The 26,797-nt window shown below is 43.5% G+C and overlaps 1 protein-coding gene across 1 annotated transcript in view; it reads left to right on the forward strand.

Moving 5' to 3' along the window:
• LOC137370623 (protein unc-13 homolog B-like) overlaps window positions 1-26,797 on the forward strand; it is a 783,931-nt gene that overhangs the window by 494,975 nt on the left and 262,159 nt on the right. Inside the window, exons 9-10 of the mRNA XM_068032730.1 lie at window positions 89-421; window positions 11,910-12,000. Coding sequence (XP_067888831.1) covers window positions 89-421; window positions 11,910-12,000 — 424 coding nt within the window. The remainder of the gene's footprint in view (window positions 1-88; window positions 422-11,909; window positions 12,001-26,797) is intronic.

Raw genomic sequence — 26,797 nt, forward strand, 5'->3', positions numbered from 1 at the left:
ATTCATGGTGTCTGTTATGCAATATACATACCAGCTTTGCTGCAATTACTCTGAGTTAGTTGCTGAACTTTCTATTCATGTTCTATAGTCCTACAGGAAGTAGCAGATATGGCTCATCAGGAAACCTCAGCCAAGGCAGTTCTCAACTTAGTGAACTTGACCATGATAATGAAAGCATCCATGGGTCTGGAATGGATGACAGGCAAGATCAACAGTCATATCACTCTCATCACAGCTCAGGGAGTCTAAGACCAGACACACAGGAATGGTACAATGAAGATAATGGACAACAGGAACATTTGAATGAACCCAAGAAAGTTGAGCATTGTGATGGTTCTGGAAAAATTGATGAAACTGCACCTGAGATTTTCCTCAACAGTATCTCCCCACCACTCGAGGTGATTATAAAACCACATGACACGTGAGTACTGCAATTATATTAGATTATACTTCTATCAATGCCTTTGTTTCATTTCAGTTAGATTGTGACAGAAACCTCTGAAAAATCAGTGTCATCTCTTAAAAAGCAGTCAGTTTGGGGTAGATGCTCTAGCTACAGCACTGAAAATTGTAATCTGTAATCTGTGATCGACAAACACTGCATTTAATAATTTCGAAAATTTATCTTTCAACCCAGTAACAAGTACAAGTCTAGAATTTAGTTAGTTGTTAGTCACCTAACAATTAATACATTCAGGTAATATTCCTTTCTATGCTATTTTAATATATACATTAATCTGTTTAAAATAAACAGGTTAAAATCTCCATGAAAATAACTTATTACTCGCTTTCTTATATATGTCCAGGATTTATCTAGGCTACTTACTTCCATATGCTTTTATAGCAGCCTTTGATTTGGAACCTTATTGAAGGCGAGATATCAATTACACTAGGATCACAAACAAAGATCGCATAGCGAACTACAAATGAGGGAGATCGTTCAGTCCTTCTCGTTCAGCTTTCCATAGGAATCTATGAGCCGCCTTTCAAAGCATCTAATTCCCTCTTGACTGATTCCAGAGATGTTTTCCTCACTACGCGACTGAAAAAGCACTTTTAAAAATGTGTTCTTGGGATGTGAGCATAACTGACAAGGCCAGCATTTATTGCTCATCCCTAATTGCCCTGAGCAGGTGCTGGTGAGCCACCTACAACTGAGTGGCTTGCTAGGCCATTTCAGAGGGCAGTTACGAGTCAACCACATTGGTGTAGATCTAGACTCACATGTAAGCTAGACCAGGTAAGGATGGCAGATTTCCTCCCTTGAAGGGGATTGGTAAACGAGATGGGTTTTTATGACAATTCAGTAGTTTCATGAGCATTATTAATGACTGGCATTTTATTCCATATTGATTAATTCATTGAATTTAAATTCTCCAAGCTGCCGTGGTCAGATTTGAACTCATGTCTCTGGAGTATTAGTCCAGGCCTCTGGGGGATTACTTGTCCAATAACATTACTGCTGCGCTACCATCCCCTGCCAGCTAATTTAAATGATAGCGTGCCGCTGAATGCGCTGCTGAATGGCTCCATGCCTCAGCAGGGGGCCAAAATCCGTGCAAAGCTAGCACCACTTAAAGCCAGCCTGAACTACTTAAAGGGAAGGTGCATTTTAGCTGAAGCAGGTAATGAACTGTTTGTGGAAGAGTCTTTGAGCAGGAAGACGAGTGAAAATGGCACAAAAGGACAGACAGCATTCTCCAAGCTTCTCTGGTGCAGCACTGAAGGCCATGGTACAGGATGTGGACAAGTGGAGAAAGACCCTTTTCCACAGGGGGCCAGGAAGGCCTCCAGACAGACACTGAAAAAGCAGTGGGAACAGATAGCCATCGCTGTCAATGCGACAAGCCTAGCCTCGAGGATCTGGATGCAGTGCAGGAAGAGTTTTTATGATCTTACATGAGTGGTAAAGGTCAGTGATTGTATCTTCAGATGCCTTATTATTAAAAATGAACCACTAGCCTCAGACAGTGCTTGATTCACTGCCACCCCTTCACTTTTCTACCAACATCCTCTATCAAGCATGACTCACACCTACCATTCATAGCCTCATTCCACCCTCACATACTTAACACTGCTGCATGCCTCACACCCACATTTCTCAGTTTGCACACACTGCCAGCTATTCAAGATGACAGGCACATCACTCAAACACAATTCACCACACTCACTGACCCACTTTCCTCTCTCTTGCAGGACAATGTGGGTCATAACCATAGGCAGCAACACCTAACCGCCTAACCGAGTGGGGACAGACATGGCTGCGTGCCCTACCCCCTTGAAGGAGATGGTGCTGGCAATCATTGGTGTGGTCATGACTGAGGCTGAACCAAAGATGACAGTATGTTCCTACCTAATCCACCATCCGACTTCCCCCATCTCACAATCTCTTCTGATATACATGCTGTAGGTTGTGTAATAATGCACCTCTTGCTTTCCTCCCCTTCTCTCACTGCAACGCTACCCTTGTGCCTTTCTCCTTTCTGATACCAAAGAACTGCCACCTGGTCAAGCATTAATGCAGGAGCGTGACGTGCAAGAGGTGCAGGATACTGATGAAGAAACACCATCACTCAATCTTACACTTGCAACCACCAGCTCAGATACTAGCACTCCGTGATCTATAGAGGGTAGCGTAGAGGCAGGAACTGCACCTGTTGAGTCACCGGGCACGGATGACCTGCAACCAGGCAGGGAGGAAATGGTGGCACAGGTGCTAGCTCGCCAGAGGGTGAGGTCGCACATGAATTCTGCTGCAGGGGACTCGGATGCGGATTTCGATGGGAAAGATTATAAAAGAAGGCTGACTGACATGCACACAGAAAGTCTGCCAGAAAGTCTGCTGTCACTATCAAGAAGCATAAAGGAGCCCAGCACCAGCTTGGCACAGGGCTTTGCGCAGAGCTTGAAGCTCATTCTTTCAAGTGTGGAAGTGGTGGCAGACTTTTGCACCTGACCATGATGCAACATCTGATAGCCAATATTTCAGCTTTCATTGCACCACAAGCAGAAGCCACCCAACGTCTGAGTGCTGCAGTGGAAGTTCAGAATGAGGTCATGAAATCTCAGCTTGTTGCCATGCAAGCACATGCTACCACGCAGATTCAGACTGCTGCCATTATGGCTGCAGATAGCAGTGCTCAAAGGGGCTGGCTGGGTCTCACAGCAATCCAGCAATCTGTGCTCCAGCACAGATGGATTCTTCAATCTGACTGGTTCGGAAATGCACAGTTGCTTGCCCTGCTCACACAGGTCCCAGATCCCCAGTAGAGGGCACCGTGCTGTTTTGAATTTCTAATCACTGCAGTTTCTAATGCAAAAGCACATAGAAAGTCTGTGGGTAAGTGTAATGAATGGCTGGCACTGTTCGTTCACCGCTGACCACAAGATCCGGCCCATCATCTAGGCCCTACTACTGCCTTGTCAGACCCTACTGCACCTACCCCTAGTTTGGCATCATCTGTAAATTTGACCAGCTTATTTGCATTTCCAAATCTGAATCCTTGATGTGGATCAGAAATATCAGGTCCACCCAACATCAGTTTCTTGAGTACTCATTCCATCTGCCCTGTCCAACATTACTCAACTAAATATATCCTGCTGCGTCCTTTCTGTCAATTCCTTATCCATCACCAAGTTTTACCTTGGATTCCCACAGCCTTAAGCTGTTTAAGTAACCTTTTATATGGAACTTTACTGAAGAGGATGTATCACTTATACTAGTATTGCAAACCATAATTGGGCAAGTAAGACATTACATTATAAAATTGCTGATAATTTCCTTAAATGATAACCTGAGTCTTGTGTTTTTATAGGAAGTATATAAACAAAGTGATTAGATATTCTAGAATACAAGACTGGACTGAAAATGTCAAATGGGAGATTTACAAAGCACATTATTTTTATACTAGTGAACATGGCATGCAACCCCCTGCAGTTCTGTCCATTATTGCTTTTTATGTGTCAAAGGTGCTTTGAAAAAATGATTTATTATTTTTATGAAGCTCTCCATGTTGAGTGCAATAGGAACAGATAACTGTAACCTGCTGGGGCATTGAAGTGGCAATCAATTTCACAATTTAAGAATTATTACTTCATTTATTGCTGATTTCAGTTGCGTTGTCTTAGTCACAGAGGAAATCTCCCATCCACGATGATGATGTGACATTCCACGTACCGTACTAAAATAAGGATGGATAATGATGATTCTACTTGTTCTAATTTCTTCAGTGCAGGTTCAAAGCCTGCTGCTGTCACTAGCTTAAGGCTGAGTGGAGCACAGAATGCCATTGTAGCTCATTGCACAAACACAGTCCCGTAATAATTCGTTGATTGATATTTCCTTGGGATACAAGTCTACTGTGCAATAAACTGCAGAAGGCTCAATGGCCCAGTTCTTACCAGATACTGACAGCTAAGTTCACAGAAACAGATTTGTAATTTGAGAGCTATGGAATAGCTTTATTAATAAGGGATTAAAAAGGAGCTTCTTTACAATATAGCACACATCTTTTTTATATGTATAAATGCCTTGCATCTGCTCATAACTCCTACCCAGAAAACTTAATTATTGTCGTGACATTTTGAATAATGTCAACATATATATTGTAAAACTTTCTGGTCACAATATAGGGTGGCGCAGTGGTTAGCACCGCAGCCTCACAGCTCCAGCGACCCGGGTTCAATTCTGGGTACTGCCTGTGTGGAGTTTGCAAGTTCTCCCTGTGTCTGCGTGGGTTTTCTCCGGGTGCTCCGGTTTCCTCCCACAAGCCAAAAGACTTGCAGGTTGGTAGGTAAATTGGCCATTATAAATTGCCCCTAGTATAGGTAGGTGGTAGGGACAGGTGGGGATGTGGTAGGAATATGGGATTAGTGTAGGATTAATATAAATGGGTGGTTGATGGTCGGCACAGACTCGGTGGGCCGAAGGGCCTGTTTCAGTGCTGAATCTCTAAACTAAACTAAATAGTTGCATGCTCTGGCCAATTGAAGCTCATGGGATTAAAGGGGTAGTGGCTGCCTGGATACAATATTGGCTCAGGGACAGAAAGCAGAGAGCAGTGAGTGAATGGTTGTCTTTCAGACTGGAGGGAAGTGTGCTGTGGTGTCCCATAGAGGTCGGTGTTGGGGCCACTGCTCTTCTTGATATATATTAATGATTTAAACTTTGGTGTACCGGGTATAATTTCAAATTTTGCAGTTCACATGAAGCTCAGAAATGTAGTAAACAGTGCGGAGGATAGTACAAGACTTCAGGAGGACATAGACTGATGAAATGCAGAGACATGTGGCAGATCAGTTTGAACACAGAGAAGTGCAAAGTGACTCATTTGATAGGAAGAATGAGGAGAGGCAATATAAACTAAATGGTACAATTTTAAAGAGTCTGCAGGCAAGAGAGACCTTGGGGTGTATTTACAGAAGTCTTTGTAGGTTAAAGAGGCATATGAAATCTTTAGCTTAATAAATAAAGACATACAGTAGAAAAATAAGAACGTTATGTTGAACCTTTATATGATATTTGTTAGGCTCCAGGTGGGGTATTATGGCGATTTCTGGGAAACAAACTTTAGGAAGGATGTCAAGGCCTTAGAGAGGACATTTAATAGAATGTTATCGGGGATGAAAGATTTCAGTTATGAGAGATTGGAGCAGCTGGGGTTACACTCCTTAGAGCAGAGAAGGTTCAGGCAGATTTGATAGAGGCTTTAAAATCATGAATTGTTTTCATAGAGTAAATAAGTAGAAATTATTTCCAATGGCACAAAAATCAGTAACCAGGGGACACAGATTTGTGATTGACAAAAGAACCAGAGGCGACATGAGGAGACTTTTTCTTTTAGACAACAATTGTTATGATCCGGAATGATTGCGTGAAAGGGTGGTGGAAATGGATTCAATAATAACTTTCAAAAGGGAATTGGGTAAATACTAGAAGGGGAAAAATTTGCAAGGCTATAAGTAAAGAGCAGGAGAATGGGATAGAAAAGCTCTTTCAAAAACCATCACAAGCAAATGGACCAACTGGCAGCCTCCTGTGCTGTATCATTCTATGATTCTTACAGGTGGTGTGAATCTCCCAAAGCTTATCAACAGTTTATTATCTTTCCTTCATCTTTTTCTTGTGAATAAATAGCTCTTCAATGTAAAGTAAATTTTTAAAAAACGAAGTGAATTTTTTGCTGCCTTTTGATGTGTAATTCATAATGTTTCACATTGCCGGTTGAGATGAAAGAAAAACTTGCATTTTTATAGCGCCTTTCATGACTTCAGGACATCCCAAAGCATTTTCCAGCCAAAGAAGTACTCTTGAAGTGCAGTCACTGTTGTACTGTAGGAAATGCAACTGCCAATTTTTTTTTTATTCCTTCATGGAATGTGGGCATCGCTGGCTAGAACAGCACTTATTCCCCAGCCCTAATTGCCCTTGAAAAGGTGGTGGTGAGCTGCCTTCTTGAACCGCTGCAGTCCTTGCGGTGTATATATACCCACAGTGCTGTTAGGAAGGGAGTTCCAGGATTTTGACCCAGCAACAGTGAAGGAACGGCAATATAGTGCCAAGTCAGGATAGTGTGTGGCTTGGAAGGGAACTTGCAGGTGGTGGTGCTCCCATGCATCTACTGTCCTTGGTCCTTCTAGGTGGTAGAGGTCGTGTGTTTGGAAGCTGCTGTCGAAGGAGCCTTGGTGAATTGCTGCAGTGCATCTTGTAGATGGTACACACTGCTGCCACTGTGTGTCGGTGGTGGAGGGAGTGAATGTTTAAGGTGTTGGATTGCCAATCAAGCGGGCCACTTTGTCCTGGATGGTGTTGAGCTTTTTGAGTGTTGTTGGAGCTGCATCCATCCAGACAAGTTGAGAGTATTCTAACACGCTCCTGATTTGTGCCTTGTAGATGGTGAACAGGCTTTTGGCAGTCAGGAGGTGAGTTACTCACCGCAGGATTCCCAGCCTCTGACCTGCTAATGTAGCCATGGTACTTATGTGGCTACTCCAGTTCAGTTTCTGGTCAATGGTAATCCGCAGGATGTTGATAGTGGGGGATTCAGCGATCGTAATGCTATTGAATGTCAAGGGGGGAGATGATTAGATTCTCTCTTGTTTGAGATAATCATTGTCTGGCACTTTTGTGACATGAAAGTTACTTGCCACTTATCAGCCCAAGCCTGGTTATTGTCCAGGTCTTGCTGCATTTCTACATGGACTGCTTCAGTATCTGAGGAGTCGTGAACCGTGCTGAACATTGTGCAATCATCAGTGAACATCCCCACTTCTGACCTTATGATTGAAGGAAGTTCATTGATGAAGCAGCTGAATATGGTTAGGCCCAGGATAGTACCCTCATGAACGCCTGCAGTGATGTCCTGTGACTGAGATGATTGACCTCCAACAACCATAATCATCTTCCTTTGCACTAGGTATGACTCCAACCAGTGGAGGGTTTTCTTCCTGATTCCCATTGACTCCAGTTTTGCTAGTGTTCCTTGATGCCATACTCAGTCAAATGCTGCCTTGATGTCAAGGGCAGTCACTCTCACCGTACCTCTTGAGTTCAGCTCTTTTGTTCATGTTTGAGCCATGGCTGTAATGAGGTCAGGAGCTGAGTGGCCCTGGCGGAACCCAAACTGAGCATCGCTGAGCAGGTTATTGCTTTGCAAGAGCCGCTTGATAGCATTGTCAATGACATCTTCCATCACTTTACTGATTGAGAGTAGATTGATGGGGCGATAATTGGCCAGGTAGATGCCAGTGCTGTAGCTGTACTGGAACATTGGCTAGGGGCACGGCAAGTTCTGGAGCACAGGTCTTCAGTACTATGGCCGGAATGTTGTCAGGGCCCATAGCCTTTGCAGTATCCAGTGCTTTCAGTCGTTTCTTGATATCATGTGGAGCGTATCAAATTGGCTGAAGTCTGGCATCTGTGATGCTGGGGACTTCAAGAGGAGGTCGAGATGGATCATCAACTCGGCACTTCTGGCTGAAGATTGTTACAAATGCTTCAGCTATATCTTTTGCACTGATGTGCTGGGCTCCCCCATCATTGAGGATGGGGATATTTGTGGAGCCACCTCCTCCAGTTTGTTGTTTAATTGTCCACCACCACCATTCACGGCTGAATGTGGCAGGACTGCAGAGCTTAGATCTGATCCGTTGGTTATGGGATTGCTTAGCTCTGTCTATCACATGCTGCTTATGCAGTTTAGCACACAGATCGTCCTGTGTTGGAGCTTCACCAGGTTGACACCTCATTTTGAAGTATGATTGGTGCTGCTCCTGGCATGCCCTCCTGCACTATTCATTGAACCAGGGTTGTTCTCCTGGCTTGATGGTAATGGTAGAGTGGGGGATATGCTGCGAGATGAGGTTACAGATTGTGGTTGAGTACAATTCTGCTGCTGCTGATGACCCACAGCACCTCCCAGATGCCCAGTTTGCATTGCTAGATCTGTTCAAAATCTATCCCATTTAGCACGGTGGTAGTGCCACACAACACGATGGAGGGTATTCTCAGTGTGAAGGCGAGACTTCGTCTCCTTGCCCATGTTTGACCTGATACCATGAGACTTCATGGGGCCCAGAGTCGATGTTGAGGACTCCCAGAGCAACTCCTTCCCAATTGTATACCACAGTGCCGCCATCTGTGCTGGGTGTGTCCTGGCTGTGGGACAGGACATACCCGGAGATGGTGTTGGCAGTGTCTGGGACATTGTAAGGTATGATTCCCTGAGTATGACTGTCAGGCTGTTGCTTGACTAGTCTGTGGGACAGCTCTCCCAACTTTGGCACAAGGCCCCAAATGTTAGTAAGGAGTACTTTGCAGGGTTGACAGAGCTGGTTTTGCCCTGTCTGTGGGACTAATAGGGTAAAAGGACAAGTTTTGGTGGGTTCAGGGATTTCTACGTGATTGCTGATTGGCGGGACTTCCACAGCACAACCCATGGAGAAATCAAGAATCACTGAGTGCAATCCCTGGATTTCTGAGTTTAACTGAAAATGTAGAAACATAGGAAATTTACAGCACAGAAAGAGATCATTCTGCCCATGTTTAACCTGATGCCATGAGACTTCATGGGGCCAGAGTCGATGTTGAGGACTCCCAGGGCAAAGCCCTCCCTGTGCTGGTCGAAAAAAGCTATTCCAGCTCTTAGCCCTGTAGGTTTTAACACCTCAGGTGCATATCCAAGTATTTTTTAAATGCGATGAGGATTTCTGCCTCTGCCACACTTTCAGGAAGTGAGTTCTAGACTACAACCATGCACTAGGGGAGAAAAGCTACTTCTCAACTCCCCTCTACCCCTTCCACAAACTACTTTAAATCTATGCCCCCAGGTTATTGACCTCTCTGCTAAGGGAAATCAGTCCCCTCATAATTTTATCAGCCCCAGCCTATCTATTCTTTCTTCACAGCTAAAATTCTCCATTCCTGGCAACGCCCTAATAAATCTCCTCTACCCTCTCTAGTGCAGTCATATCCTTTCTGCAGTGACCAGAACTGTATTGATTCATGGCACTCTCTTGCCCAAGGCCGCCCAAAATGGAGAAGAAGCATCCGCGAAGATGCCAGCCATTTCAAACAACGTCGACATGCCCGGGCAGTGACCAAGTGCAAACAGAGGAAGTAGTGTCGGAATTTCGAGCATCCCATTCACTCATCAAACACCACCTGCCCCACCTGTAGCAGAGTGTGCGGAATCAGAAATTGGAACCTAGGTCGGTCACCTGGGTGAAGGAAGCCAGCTGACTCCTGCAGTGAATAATCATCACCCCCCTCCCACCCCACCGAGTAGTGTGCTGTCCTTAGTAAGAAGGATTGATGTGGAGACTTAAGGAAGCTTGTCATTTCATTTCAAAGAGAGTAATGACGGTAGAGACTCATTAGTCAGCTTGTTTCTGATCTGGCAAAATCCAGGGCAATATGTTTAGGACTAGCCCAGGCATGTCAGCACTTTGAGCCTTTGTTTTATGTTCTATCACTGCTGTCAGGGCGTACACTCCATCGCATGGTATCTTGCTAATACTTTTTCAGCTATTTATTCTCGCTTCTTAAACAAGGATGTCTCTGCCTCAACTGCTCCTACGGCAAAACATTCCATGCTGAAGCTGTCTGCATAAAGATATTTCTCTTATCCTCTCTTCTCAATCTCAGTGACTGTTTTAAATTGAAGACCTCTTGATACTGACTCTCCAACCACAGGATTTATTTAGCCTTTTCCTGTTCACCTTATCAAAGTCTTTCAAATTTTAAAAGCCTTTCTTAAATTACCACTTCAACTTCTCTGCTCCAGTGGAAATAGTCCCTGTGTCTCATGCCTTTCAAACTATAGTTCTTCATTCCTGCATTATCCCTGACGAATTTATTCATTATTCGTTTCAGTACCCCAGCAGTGGCCTGGGCAACGTAGGTTATTTAAGATAAAGACCTTCTCAGGTCACAAAAAAACCCGACCCCAATCCGACAGAACCACATCGGATCCGAGCCCGACCCGGCCCAAGTCCCTCCATTTTGTCCTGCGCCCAACCCGAGCTGGACCCAACCACCGGAATGTTCCCTTTACCTACCTTGTGACTCCCAATCTGCAGGAAGCTGCAGCATGAGTGTGATGACGTCATAGAGACGCTCACTTGCTCACTGCGCAAACTCAGAGTTTCCTTCCTTGACGTCCCAGACTCCCAGCTCAGGTAGGTTTTTTACTTCTAACACTTCTTGCCGTGTGTGTCCGACCCGGACCAGGCCCGACCCAACCAGAGCCTGAAAGCCGGACCCGGAAGAGCGATTGGACCCGACCCGAACCCGACACATGTCGTCGGGTCCAGTCGGGTTCGGGTTGGGTAGCAGACCTTTAATTTAAGATAACTAACGAGTGGTATATAATTTCAACAACACTATATATTTAAAAATACCTTGCATAATTAAAATACTTTATTACTTAACCTGTCCACCCTTGGGATAACCTTTTTTGGAAAAATTTCCCCTGCCCTTCCACAATTACACTTTAATCCCTTGTTCCCACCTCAAAACTGGCTTAGATTCCAGGCACAGGGCAGAAAAAAAGAATAGAAATAACTTCCATTTATAGAGAGCTTTTCATTGAGAGGGGTTCGGTCGAGGGAAGCAGTGCTGTTAGAGGGGGATTACTTAAACGATTTTTTTTCCCAGCATTGACCTTGGAAAACCTGTATCATTTAAAATACTCAGCAATATTTCATTTAAAAGGGAGGGGACAGTGCCTGAGAGGAGGGAACCATTTACAATGTCGAATAGTATGGGGCCCAAAAAAGGAAATTGGGCAAGTCAGTATTTCAGCGAATGGACTCAAGGGAGCAGGAGTTGGGTCTCAAGGATGAGATGAGCTTTAAGAGGCTCGCTCATGATAGGAGAAAAACTAGAGAATTGGAGGGTTCAGATTTATGGTCAGCGGACACCAGAGAGGAATCTTGTCTTGACAGGCAAGAAGAGGGGGAGAAGCATCAGAGTCAGTTGAATGGATGATCTCTGTCTTGCTGACAGAGATCCATGAGCTGTGCACACTTGTTAAAGCTGAGAGTAAAGGGGGCAGGTGTGGTAAAAGATCACAGAAGAAGAACAGAAGTTCTCCTTGTGTCCTGGCCCACACATTGAATGCAAAAACCAAATCAAACAAAACAGATTAACTGGCCATTTATCTCATTGCTTTTTTGTGGGATTTTGCTATGTGTATATAGATTGCTGCATTCACGACTAAGCAACAGGGACTACACATCAAAAGTAACTAATCGGCTTTGAGGAGCTTTATGGTTCAACATAGAGAGAAGTGGGCTTGGTCACCTTTTCTCATTTTATGCTTTATGATCTTGTATATCTTTGAACAAGACCAAGTTGTTTATTAGTTCTTTCATATAGAATTAATCACTGAAAATTCACTTTTTTTCAGTTATAATGATGAAGATGGTACGCCTCCATTTTCTCCTGCTAGAGCACGCTGGATTCGAGCCATCAACAAAGTTCGAATACAGATCCAAGAGGTAGCACAACAGTTTACGGGTTATGTTTTGATTGATCCTGTTTCCAAATGTATAAATTACAAATTTGAATTGTTTCTTGCTCCATATCTGTGACTATCATACACGCATTCTGATTGTATTGCTAAATGAATGACTTATAGATAACGATGATGTGTGCATGATGTGTAGATGTGGGAACTAGACAACTCAGGTTTAATTAAAGTCCAGGTTCGAATCATCTACCAAAGATAAAACTGAGGGAATATACTCCTCTGTATACTTGCCTAGCAACATGTGTACCTCTCAGTCTTTAATTCAGAGAACAGCGTTAATATCAAAATTATGTACAGATTCTCCGTAAAAACTTAACTGTGGGTAGCAGAGAATTAAAAATATGAAAGTTCAGTATTAATTTATTACTAGTTGAAAACATACTTATTAGTGGAAATTATTGATCATCTTTAAGCAGACATATAATCATTTAAATAGCTATTAATTACAAGAGCCAGAGATAATTGTTCAGGTGAAAATAAAGATGATAATTTTGGGGGGAATTATAAAACCATTTGTCATAAAAGCACTGTTTTAAATAAGGTCTTCACCAATAGCACTGATGACTAAATTTTAAAGGTCAATTCATTGCATTCAAATTATAACATAATAGTTGGAAAACTTTCAGATTTTTCTTCTAAACAAATGCAGATTAAAGTGAGTTTTTCTGAAATACAGTTTCAGTTTTCATTTTATGGGTTTTATATTCAAAGATAATGGCAGGATAGTTAAAAGCTCACGTACTGGCAATGATCCATAATGACAGGGAGGTAAAAGACCAGCTGGAGTGGAAGATAATCCAGTGTGACAGGACATTTAAGGAAAAACAGACATTTTCAGTCTAAGTTTCACATTTTTCATCTGTGATGTCAGAGAAGCTTTAGATATGTGATGCAGGTCAAAACTGAGCAGAATTGATCACTGCAGAATACCATGGTCATTAAAACAATGTGGAATAACTGATTATACTGCTCTCTGACTATCTAGATGCTAATTAATTGAGAAGCAAGTTAAACCTACATTTTTTTTTGATGTAGTTAAAAGAAATGCTTTCAGTTCTCAATATCTTACTAATACCACTAATTTACATCTTCATCAATTATTATAGTGTATTTGTGGTCAAATGAACAGAATGGCAAGAATGAGATTTTATTCCCTTTGTTTCTCCTTCAAATGACATAATAGCAGTATATACTCAGAGAGAAGCCTGCTCAATTTTTTGCTTAGTTTATAAAATATAACAGACTGAAAATGTCTATACACACACACAAACTTCCAAGGGTACAAACAGCGCGCTGGATTTTGTGTTGGAGGCAGGGCTCCCGGCACCAGGCTGAAAATCATGCCCCCACCCCCCCCCCCCCCCCCCAACCACCCCTCAGAGAGATCCTTTGGTCTTTTTAAATCAAAGTTTCAGATGCCAAGATCCTTGGCCCTTTAAAGATGGGGATCCCACCTACAAGAGCTGCCAGCCAATCAGAGGGCTGGGAGCTCAACAGTATCGGCGGCGCCACCAGGAGCAGTGGCCACTGCCAATACTGCAGAGTCCTTGGACCCAGCCCCAGGGATAGAACCCCAGAACAGAGGTAGGTGAGGCGGGGTTGCCAGAGCTAATTGGGAAGATCCTGGCAAGGTGGGATAGGGGGGGCGGTCGTGCAATTCAGGGGAATGTGGGTCCTGGGGGTTAAAGTGGTTCCCGGAGGGAGTCCTCTGTGGGCCACAATTGCCCACGAAGGAGGGACACCACCACCAGCAGCACCGCTCCCCCCAACCGCCCCGCCCCCCCCCCCTCCCCCCCCCCTGTCAACAAGCTTGCAGAGAGGACACTTCCTTTACAAGTACGATGTGGTGGCAGGAAGAGACCCTTTATTGGTCATTAATAGACCACTTAAGGGCCTCAGTTGGCCTCTGAGCGGGAAGGCTAGCATCGGCCTATCCAGCCCCTGGGAAGATCACAAGGCGACGGGCCCTGCGCCTCCCTCCACCCGTCACAATGCTCCATGCTTCCTTACCTCCGACCCTGTCTCAGGAGGCCACACAAAATCCTAGCCACTAAGTACATTTATTCAGTTGTCTGGGTTATTTTGTTGTAACGGTGGTGGACAGGAAGTATGGCAGCTACCCCTAGTGTAATGTCTTTACCAATTTATAATGATCCAGATTTAGTAAAATACATGAAGCTGTAATTGCCTTTTGTGCCATTTTCTTTTTCAGATAATTTATAGGTAGTTCAGTCATTCATCACCACTGAAGCTGCTTGGAGTTTCTATGACTGGAAATAGGCAAACGAAAATTACAATTGGCATTTATATATATCACCTTTTAACATAGAAAATCATTCCAAAGCGCTTCACAGAGATATGATCAGATAAAAATGGCAGCAGATAAAAATCATGAGATATTAGGAAGGGTGACCAAAGGCTTGGTCAAAGAGATGGGTTTGAGGAGCTCCTTAAGGTGGGGAGACTGGTGGGTTTGGGATGAGGTGGGAAATGGCAGAGGTTTTAGACAGCTGAATGTATGACTGTTAATGGTGGGCCAAAAGGAAGGGAATGTGAACGAAAGGCTAGAGTCGGAAAAGCGGAATGCTGCAAGGGAAGTGTGTATATCTTGTGCCACTTGTATTTCTTATTTTCTTTTCTTTACCCTTCATGATGCATTTACTAGAGTATTAATGCCTGTTGGGTTCTGATATTTTTGCATGTGAACAAGAGGAAAAGGATCTCACTTAACATGATGTTACAGAGTGAGATCAGAGAGCAGATAGAATTTTCTTCACCTTTTCCTTCTGGCCTATTATGGCCATTTTATTTGCAGTTCTGTTTCTGTATGTTAGATCCAAAATTCCAGCCTATTGAAATCTGCCACCCTGTAATTGTAACAAAAAGATAATAAGCATATTGTTTAAGTATTTCTGTGTACGTTATAATTACATTTTAAGCAGTATAACCAAATTGACATTGATGCAAGAAGAAATGATGGTTTATTATTCAAAGTTCTATTGTACAATTTTCTATGTACTCCTCTTCCTGAAGCAATTCAGTCCTGACAGCTTAATTGTACAGCCCTTTGAATTTCCGATAGCAGTTGCCCAGCACAATCAGTGCTTTCAGATAAAGTGTAATGCTTTGGGCAGGAGGCTGATCTTAAGAGAAGAATTGACACCATCCATCGCATGATCAGGCACAATCTAGTTGACCATGGATAATGAGGTAGAAATGAGCCAGCTATTGTATGAGCTCCAAGTTGGGGAGGGAAGAAAGTAGCCCAAAATGCATCCTGCTGAGTGACTTATGGAATTGGACAGCATTCACCGAGTTCACAGAGATATTGCAGATGTAAAGACTGTATGTGAGTGTAATTCCAACAGATGGATTAGCTTCAATAGCAATTGAAAGATTTTTCAGGAGCTTACATTGGAGATGAGACAAACTTTGAAGGAGTTCTGGATGTAGGCAATTCTTGTTTAATTGTGAATAAAGAAGAAAGTGACAGGTATGTCCCTGTTTTCAGTACACAAGTCTTTTTTATGTAAACAAACAGCATGCTTTTCATTTTTATTTTAATTAGTCATAGCTGGTGAATTAATTGCTATTTGGATTACACCATTCAGTTATATTTTTAGACTGAAGTTGATTACAGTTCAGAAAGTCTTTTAAAAAAAAAAGTGGAAAGCATTTATTTTGCACTGATCCTTAAAAATGTTGAATCATTCAGGGTGGTGTTATTCAAATCATTAAGGAAAATGGTTGCAATAAAACAAACATGGTAATACATATCTGGTGGTGAATTGATAACTTTAGCCTAAAAATAAGTCAGCAGCCATTTAATGTATTCATATTACATGCCTTTGTTCTGGGATTGAATGCTGACGTTAAGCTGTATTATTTTAAGTGGGCTCACAATTACAACAAAATAGTAGACAAAGCGATGCCTTATGGATACATTAAGTATTTGGCTGCTAATATTGCCAATAGTAATTTCTAGGTCTTTATCTAATTTTATATATTAATTTTCAAAAATTATATGAATGATTATAAGGAAGTAGTTTCTAAAATGTAGGTATAGAGAAGCTATCAAATAGCTTAGCATCTGGAAAACACAAAATCAGGTCAAATGAGTTTTTAAGTAACACTAAACCCAGAACGCTCTGTATATCATGTATAACTGTACTGTACTATTACTCTACACTTTCACTGCCATTGCAGTAATTATAAATGTGGCGTTACTTATCCTATCATATACAGGAAAATATTTTATCACCATCCTATTGGTAGAGGGAAAACATTTTGAGGAAAATAGATGAATGTTTGAATTCATCTGAACACAGCCTTTCTTTTGAAGAAAATTTCACGAATTGGGGAGAAGTTAGCATCAATATTCAGTATATACAGACATAGCCCGGAATTTTAAGTGGGGGTGGAGGCTCTGTCCACCGGCCAGAAAGTCAGGGATGAGCCCACCTCCACTGAGCCTGGAAGCCACGCCATGATTTTACGTGGCCCAGGCCCTTAATTGGCCTCAGTCGAGATTTGCGCCACGAGGCAAGAAGTTCCGCCTCCAAGAACTGCCGGCCAATGAGTGGGCCAGCAGCTCTTTACTCCATCAGCACAAGGTGCCCAAACAGTGGGGGGCCCACCCACAAAGGGGCCTCCAGTGTTTACCTGGCAGTCTCATGTGGCGGAGGGCCCACCGCTGCTGGTAAAGTTCCAGCAACGGCAGGAGGAGGCCCTTAAGTGGTAAGTAATTGGCCACTTGAGGGCCTTAATTGGCCTGGAGCAGGGAGGCCATTTGTCACCTCCCCCGCCACTCCTAAAATTGCAGCGGGGGCAGGTGATAGAAACCGCACCCCCGCCTCCCACTCAATTTGACGCCTGCCTCCAGCTCACTCTCGTGGGGGGGGTGTAAGATTCCGGCTGTAGTGTACAAACTTAGGAGTCAGAGGGGCAGAAATTCATCTTGGGCAACAGCGCAGCATAGGTGGTATCAACTTCACTGGAGCTGAGTACTGGGTGGGGCATGCAGCAGCCAGCTGATGCCATCCTGCCCATTTTGCGCTATCACTTTAAATTCTATCCCAGGGTATCTCAAATTTTGAAAGCTCAGTGCCTTTTCGTCACAATCCTTTAAATAATTAAAGAATGGTTTTGCATTAATATATCAAAAAGTAACTTCAGTTTTGGGAATGATGTATGGTTTCCTCTTCTTTAGCCTTGTGGAATATAAAAATGCATTTCGAGGGCTGTCTGATGCCTCAGTTAGTGATCATAATGCCTACTGAGTTTGAAGTATAGATATTAGAAAGGGTCCAGATTCAAATCTCAGTTTATGCTGAGGATATAGATTTCAACTGGCATATCGTTTGGGGTGCTGTAATCTATCTCAGCGCTCTAGGGTTAGAGAAAGAAAAATCAGCCAAGCTCCCTGTGACTGAATATGACCCCCTTCCCCCACCTCCTTTGCTGGAAAGTGCAAGTCTATAAACAATACATGACAAAAGGCAATACATGACACCTTGACAGTTGAAAGCCGACTGAAACTCACTCTTGACCTGTGTGTGAATAGCAGCCAGTTGGGTGAGTTAACAGAAGTTGACTCGTGCCTGTGAACTGTACTCCAACAATAGTCAGCACTTTCAGGAAGCAGGGGAGAAAGTTAAACGGTCAAAAAATATTATTCCCAGAAATCCATGGGAGTACCCTGCATCGATCCAGTTTAATGAAGCAAAATAACACTGGCAGCTCCAATGTTCCTTGTCTTTTCTTTTAAACAGATCATGCCTAACCAAATTTTTTCTATTGTATTTGTCCTCTGCCATTGATTACTTTAAAGAGAACTGACATTGTGAATGACATTGTTCCTATAGTAAGGATGCATTTTGAGAAAACAGGCATTGTGATTTTCCACAAAGTCGAGTCATGAACTTACCAAGATTGTCAGTGGGAACTGACAAGAATGGCAAGATGATTCCTAAGGAGAGAAAATGAATGATAAATCAACAACTCCTGGAAGCTGGTTACAGTGTTTCATCACTTGCTGTGTTTTCAAATCCCTCCATGCTTTCGTCTCTCCCTATCATATCCTCCAGCCCAACGACGCACTAAGGTCGCTGTTCTCCTCGAATTCTGGCCTCCCTGATTTTCATTGTTCAACTAATGGCAGCCGTACCTTCAGCCTGGGTTCTAAGCTCTGAAATTCCCTTCCTAAACCCCTCTACAAAGAACAAAGAAAATTACAGCACAGGAACAGGCCCTTCGGCCCTCCAAGCCTGCGCCAATCCAGATCCTCTATCTAAACATGTCGTCTATTTTCTAAGGGTCTGTGTATCTTTGCTTCCTGCCCATTCATGTATCTGTCTAGATACATCTTAAAAGACGCTATCGTGCCCGCGTCTACCACCTCCGCTGGCAACGCGTTCCAGGCACCCACCACCCTCTGCGTAAAGAATTTTCCACGCATATCCCCCCTAAACTTTTCCCCTCTCACTTTGAACTCGTGACCCCTAGTAATTGAATCCCCCACTCTGGGGGGAAAAAGCTTCTTGCTATCCACCCTGTCTATACCTCTCATGATTTTGTACACCTCAATCAGGTCCCCCCTCAACCTCCGTCTTTCTAATGAAAATAATCCTAATCTGCTCAACCTCTCTTCATAGCTAGCGCCCTCCATACCAGGCAACATCCTGGTGAACCTCCTCTGCACCCTCTCCAAAGCGTCTACATCCTTTTGGTAATGTGGCGACCAGAACTGCACGCAGTATTCCAAATGTGGCCGAACCAAAGTCCTATACAACTGTAACATGACCTGCCAACTCTTGTACTCAATACCCCGTCCGATGAAGGAAAGCATGCCGTATGCCTTCTTGACCACTCTACTTTTGTCTCTTCATTTAAGAGGCTCCTTAAAACCTACCTCTTTGACCCAGTTTTTGATCACTGCCCTAATATCGCTTTATGTGGCTCAGTGTCAATTGATAACACTCCTGTGAAGCACCTTGGGGCATTTTACTATGTTAAAGGTGCTATATAAATGCAAGTTGTTGTTGTGGTATAGGGTGCTTAAAAGAGGGACAAAAGTTTAAACGACGAAGCTCGATATTTAAAATGGCTCTTAATATTATTGAAAAAAATTGTTTTCAGAATTTGGGGGATGCTGCATTAAAATCCAGAAAGCCAGTAGGTGAAGGATATAACTGGAGACAATCTTTATAAGCAGTTATTTATACAGTTACAGAATACAAGCAAGCACCTCCTAATCCAACAACCACAGTTTCAGGCTGTGTTTATTTCTAGTGGCACAACTAAATCCCCAGTTAATGCCTGCCACCTGCCTATAATTGAACACAATTAATATATAATTAACATGCTGGCAAGGCCATCCTTTGTTTATTGCCCAAACTTAGTTGCCCTGAAAAGTTATTATTGCCACCTTCTTAGCAATTGGCAGGTCACCTCAAAGGGCATTGAATGACATAGTGAACCTGTTGGATTTTTTAAAACAGTGATGGATATAATTTTTTTTTCTGGCACTAGCCCACAAATGATAACAATTATTAAATTATTGGTGAAGTTTGAATTTGCTACTTAAGTTACTAGTCTACTCCCAAAATCACTACACTGTATAATTTAGTGCAAGGTAACTAACCACAGAAGGAGTTGTAATATTGTTAGTTTCAAAGCAGGCTAAGTTTAATAGCCTACCGAACCATGTTGGTTGCAGGTGGAAATTCATAATAACAAATGATTTTGTTTGCTACATTCAAAATTATTGCATTACTGCTTAATTTCTTTTTATTCTCTCTTTCACTCCTTCCTGCCTTTTCCCTTTCTTTTCTCTCTTCCTTCCCCACTCTCTTCGCTTCCCTTCTTTTCCCCTCCTGGCCTTTTCTCTTTCTTCCATTTCTTTCTCATACCACCTTTTTCTTTCTCTTCCCCTTCACCTCCGCTCCCCATTCCCTCCACTCACTCACCTGCCTGCATGCTCTCTTCTCTTGCGTAGGCACTCCTTACGTCTTCTCCCCGTCTTTCCTCCTTTCTCTCTTCTTTTGCCTTCTTTGTCAGTATTCTCCCTCCACCTCTTTCTTTTCTTGCTCTCTTTCATCTGTCTCTATTATTCTCTCTCCTTCATTATTTCACTGCGGATATACCAGATGCTCTTAGTAATTTTAGCTTATAGAATTGTTACCATCAAAGAAGCAACTATACAGAATTATGGAGCACTGCCAGGATTTAATCAGTTTTGGGAAATACATAGGCTGGGGACTGATGGCCTGTGATTGATCTGTTACAGACCAATCATATTTCCAGCAATACACAGAGGAAATTTTTTTGGTCAATCAGATTTACTCATTAAGATTTCTCCTAGAGTGAGCTTATGATATCCAACCCCACCAATCCATCATAAAATTTATTTCTGCAGTTGCTGACTATGACTAGTGGCTTAGGAACAATATATCTGCTCAAGACAACAGTAAGGGGAGGTTGGCCATAGTATAAATACCACTAGCCTATGCTACTTTACTTCATAATTATATTGTAAAATGAATCATACACTGGACCGTGTTTAAGGATCTAAATATTTACCACTCCCAGTATTTGTGCTCTATATTATCTTCTGCAAACTCCATGTAAATGCTTCAAAACACACAAATTTGATTTATACTGTAGAATATATTCAGACTTTAGACAGTTTATAAATTTAAGTATAAATTAAAATAACATTTTGAATCCACAACTAATGTAATCACCTGTCACAAAATATTTAAAAATGAATTTTAAAAATATTTAATTTATATATTTGATCTATTTTTCTGATTTCCTAAGTAGTGTGCAAGTTCTATATATTGTGTGCACTTGATCTCCACAGGATCTTCTAAATGAAATTAAATTCAAAAAGCGAGAAATTTGGTGTGCTACAGGAGAACAGATGGTCGACAAAATTAACATTTTGAATATTTGTTTTTAATATGATGTGAGAAAGGCAGAGAGCTGGCTGCTAGTCAGACACATGGCTCGATTCAGTATTAGTCTGCGCTGCTGGTGCTTCATCAGTACACGCTTGGAGTCGAAATCATTTCTCCTTTGAAAGTTGGTAACCTAGGTCATTAATAGAGACTTAGACTGTGCGAATTAGAAATAAGGACTTGGAAGGTAAATTTCTTCTGATTTTTCCAACAATCAGCCATAATAAATGCTCAATGCACTTTAACACCCATCATCCTTGTTTACCAGAAGCTATATTTAATGTGTTTAAAATAAATGAATAGATTTTTTCTGTGGATGGCATCTGTTTACTTATTAGTACATTGTTTAACATTTTTCAATTAAATGATTATGAATAGGATTATTTGAAGGAAACTGAGTTAATGTTTAGTGCTGTATTATGACGGAACTAGTAGAAACCCGCAAAACATTTACAGTGAAATTAGTATCTTTATTGCAACGATCCCCTTCCTATGCCTTTTCATCCTTCCAATGTGATCCCTCTCGTGCCATACCCATCCGATTCCTTTCGTCCCTCTCATAGCACCCGAATCCCATCCCCTATCCCACCCCTTCATCCTATGCCATCTCCAGCCCCCTTTCCATTCCTCCCATGTCATCCCATCCCCCCTTTTCACACCTCCCCCATGCCATCCTCCCTACCCCTTCCCCTCCCATGTCAGCACTCCTCCCCCCCACCCTCCCATGGCATCTTCCCCTCCTCCCTTCCATGTCCTCTTCCACCTCCTCCCTCCCATACCATCCCCCTCTCCCCTCCCATGCTGTTCCCCCTCCCTTCCCATTCTGTCCCCATTCCACCCCTCCCTCCCTCCGTCCCTCCATCCCATGCCGTCTGCACCCTCTCCCTTCCATGCCATTTTCCCCCTCCCAAATACTGCCCCCCCTCCAATTTCATCCCCACCACGCCCCCGATGCTGCCCCCCACCTGCCATGCTGTCCTGCGTGATCCCTCCATGTTTTCCCCCTCCCCCATGTCGCACCCTCTCCCATGACATTCATTCTCCCAGTCTTCGCCGAGAGCCCAGTAATCAAGGCCAGGGTATGACGAGGGCTGGGAGCCATTAAGCAAGGCAAGGGAATGGTGAGAGCAGGGGGGGCCAGAGCCCGGTAACTGAGGCCAGGGAGTAGCGAGAACTGGGAGTCATTAAGTGAGGGTTGGGAGTGGCGAGGGCCGGGGGCCAGTAAGCGAGGCTGGGGAGCGGTGAGAGCAGGGGCCAGAGCCCAGTGAGGCTGGGGCATGGCGAGAGCAGGAAGCCATTAAGCAATGCCAGGCAGCGGCGAGAGCAGGGGGGCCATAGACCAGTAAGCGAGGCCAGAGAGCGGTGAGAGCCAGTCAGGGAGGTTGAAGAGTAATGGGACCGTGGAGCCTGTAAGCAAGGCCAGGGAATGGCGAGGGCTGGGGTCCAGTAAGCAAGGCCAAGAAGCAGGGAGAACTGGCGGCCAGTAAGTGAGGCTGGGGAGCAGCATGGTCAGGGGCAATTAAGTGAAGCCATGGAGCAGTGGGCGCCGGGGGCCAGTAACTGGGGCCGGAGATTGGTGAAAACTGGGGGCTGGAGCCCAGTAACCAAGGCCAAAATTTGCATCCTTGTCTTCTGTCTTACTAACATTAGATTAGCATTCTGGGCTGCCCTTACCTATGCCATTTTATACTTTATATGCCTCTGAGGTTCATTCCTTCAACCTTCCTCTTAGGGTGTCAGCCCAGTAACCGAGGCTGGGGAGCAATGAGAACCGGGGGATAGAAAACAAGATGAGTGCATCAGGCTCCGCCCACCAATTCAACCCACCAGCCAATCAGAAAATGCAAACAGTCAGAAACTGTGTACTATTATAAAAGATTTTATCTCAAGTTCATGTCATATTGATTATATTTTACCTCAGTCTCTCCCTATTCCTTCTTTAAATTCTGCGATATCAAAACTCTTTTATCCCAAACTGCCTTCAGATCTTTCCAGTACCATTTGCCATAGTCTCCTCCCCATGCACCTGTGTGCATGAGGCACCATCCACCAAAGTTATGTCTTCCCATTCACCAGGTATCTAGTGTTGGAAAGATCAAAAAACTGTCACACAACACACACTGTACTTTAATGTTACAACAAAATATTGCAATATCCTAATCAACTGTCAACCCAAAGATGCAAAACTTCACTGGACCTTACAAAACACTCCACAAACCAAGACCTACAAACCCAACAGAAATTGGCCTATTTTAAAAATAGGTCTCCCTCTGTGATCCCTATATTACATCGATTACCCTTTACCTCAATCTCGATGTTGTATTATATTTTACCGCAGTGTCTCTCTTCTATATTATATTAGCTATATTTAACCTCAGTCTCTCTTTGATATTACATTGATTAAATTTTACCTCAGTCTCTCAGTTTTAAATTATAGTCTCACGAGCACGCGCTAACCTCACTTTTCACTTTGTGTCAACATCTTGAGCACATCCACTGTCAACGTGATCTCTCATTCGGAGCCAAATCTAAACGCCAAACCAAATTTTCATTTACACAACTCACTTCCCTTGCAATGTAAAATTTGGCCAATAAACCTCCTGCTGTGTGCTGGGTGGTGGCTCCACTCAGCAAATCAACCCATCGACGAATCAGAAAAGTGCAGGCAGACAGAAATTGTGCATTAAATCAGACTGAATAAACTTGTAAGAATGAAGCAGCATTACTTTGGATGAGAATGTATTCCCTTCTATAATCTAACTGTATAAATGTGTACTTTTTAGTGGAAATATCCCAAATCAACAAAATGGTATTCCTTTTAAAAATTATTTCCCTCTCATTACTCCACTTTTAAAACCGTTTGGGTAACTGCTGTACCATCACAACCCTAAATTAGCTGATTCCACTTAATTGCAGTGACAGACACAAACACATCAGTTGTGGTCCCAGTTGTTATTTAAGGAGTGGGATCAGGCTCCAATTTGACTTGGCTCACTTTGCCCATTTTACAATATGGCAGGGTAGCAAGAATATTGCTGTATTTAGAATTACACCCATTTTGCACACTCTTCCCCAAATGGCAAGTTTTCTTTAATTGTGCTTTTGTCAGCAGAATTAGTTCCTCTAAGGAATAGTAAATATATTTACATTTCAGGAAGTTGGCAAGTCTATAAGATACTTGTTTATAAGCCAGGACACAATGTACTCAACTTGTTTATAATTTTGTCTCCATCTTCTATCAGTTGTTTAATATATGACTTTGCTGTTTCTATAGTGTTGCTTTATGCCAATGTGGAAGTGTACATTGTATTTTCAACCATTCTCCAACAGATGCAATTAAAGGAAAAGGTTGGGGATGTTAAGGGCACAAAATTCAATTGCATAGCGCCACTTCTAGCAGCGCTATGCAGACATACCTCCAACGTAGAACTGGGGCAGGTGTCGCTGGCCGCTTTCTGTACAGCATCAGGCGAATGGAATACCGCATGCATTGTGTCTCCCGCATGCACCCAAAATGAATTTAAGGGTGAGTTCATGATGTCACAGAAGCCAACGGGCTGATGCAATGCACGAATACTAACATTCTCTAAGGAATGTGCAGGAAATGCCTTCCTTATTCATTCCTGAAACACCAAGCATCAGCAAGCAGGATAGCGGGTTTCCTGATGGTGCAGGACACTATCAACTGCACAATGTGGCTCTGTGGGCCACCAGTGTCAATGGGGAGCAATACTACAACTGCAAGGGCTACCGCTTAGTCAATGTGCAGTTGGGTCTGCGACCACACTAAGAAATTCACCCGGTGAATGCACCCACGATGCTTTCATCCTTTTATTGTCTGCAATACCCACCATTCCGGGCTTCGAAGACAGACAACAGGATAGCCTGGGAGAGAAGGGATACCCCTATGTGACTCATGACCCCCTTCCACCATCCCACCATGTGAGGTCAGAAGGCCATCAACAAGAGCCATGGAGCCACATATAATGCTGTGGAGCAAGCCATCGGTCTGCTAGGATTTCGTTGCCTAACTCATGCTGGGGGAATCTCTGCAGTAAGCACCCAAAAGGATCTCCATGTTTCTGGTAGTGCACTGCATCCTCCACAACCTTGCAGTTATGAGGGCCCCAGCCATTCTCTCCTGGGATCCAGAGGCTACCTTGGAGAAGGAGGCGATCACATGCATCAACTGCAACTAGACAGAGTGAGAGGGACAGCAGAATGAGGCTTCACCAGTTGAAAGGAACTTCCCCACCCCCAACATGGACTGACCATCCCCTTAAAATACATCCATTTCAGACTCCCCATGACAAAGTTCCCTCGGCCTACATCACTCAGTAAAGGCAAATAGCAATAACCTTCAGACAACTTTATCCAGCAATTTACTTATTTATTTAGAGATACAGCACTGAAACAGGCCCTTCGGCCCACCGAGTCTGTGCCGACCAACAACCACCCATTTATACTAATCCTTCATTAACCTCATATTCCCTACTACATCCCCACCATTCTCCTACCACCTACCTATACTGGGGGCAATTTACAATGACAAATTTACCTATCAACCTGCAAGTCTTTGGCTGTGGGAGGAAACTGGAGCACCACGCAGACACAGGGAGAACTTGCAAACTCCGCACAGGCAATACCCAGAACTGAACCGGGGTCGCTGGAGCTGTGAGGCTGTGGTGCTAACCACTGTGGCACTGTGCTGCCCAATATAGCAATAATACAAAACAAACCCAGAAATAATCACCCTTATACATCCCTATAGTGTCTGTCTTGCAGGTGCCTTTGCCAGGCCTAGAACTCCAATGCAGTGCTACCCCAGTTGCTGTAACATGGCTGTTGGAAAGTGCAGATGTCCTTGGAGGATGGGCTTGAGTAGCTCTGGGCCTTGCTTTGGACTTTGCATAAGTGGCAACAGTCCTGGCTAGCTGGCTGAGAGACAACAGCAAGGGCACTGGTGAGGTGGCAGCAGTGAAAGCACGAACACTGTCATCCTGAAAGAGGACAGCAGGTTCATGCTCCATGGTTTCACTACCACTCCAGCACCTCAGCAATCCTTGTAATCAGCTAGAGCACAGATCGCTGGACTGCTGTGAGAGCCTCCATGCCCTATACAGCACATACACCCACATCCATTATGGCTGCCTGAATGACAGCAGTCACAGACTGGATGGCGACAGCTTGCATGCCAGCAGCTGGGGATCTCATGATCTTTGTTGGAACTTCCATTGCAACACTGATAAATCAGCAAGACTCCTCCTGTGTTGCAGTGGAAGCTGAGACAGCGCCCAGCAGACGCTCCATCATGGGTTGGTCTGGCAATGCTACTGTGACCATGAAGGTGTGCACCATTTCCCTGGTGGAAATGATGAGCCCCAAGCTTTGTGCGATGCCTGGTGCCCTGGGCCTGTACTCATGGAATTTAGAAGAATGAGAGGTGATGTTATTGACTCTGAGGGGGTTTGACAGGGTAGATGCTGAGAGGATGTTTCCCCTCATTGGAGAACCTGGAATCAGGGGACACAGTTTCAAAATAAGGCATCTTCCATTTAAGATGGAGATGATGGGGGATTTCTTTTCTCAATCAGAGGGTCGTTAATTTTTGGAATTCTCTACCCCAGAGAGCAGTGGAGGCTGGGTCATTGAATATATTCAAGGCTGAGTTCGACAGATTTTTGATCTACAAGGGAGTAAAGGGTTATGAGGATAGACAGGAAATTGGAGTTGAGGCTACAATCAGAGCAACCATGATCTTATTGAATGGCGGAACAGGCTTGAGGGGCCAAATGGCTTACTCCT

Source organism: Heterodontus francisci, chromosome 1 (genome assembly GCF_036365525.1).
Source record: "Heterodontus francisci isolate sHetFra1 chromosome 1, sHetFra1.hap1, whole genome shotgun sequence".
In the NCBI taxonomy this organism is placed as follows: domain Eukaryota; kingdom Metazoa; phylum Chordata; class Chondrichthyes; order Heterodontiformes; family Heterodontidae; genus Heterodontus; species Heterodontus francisci.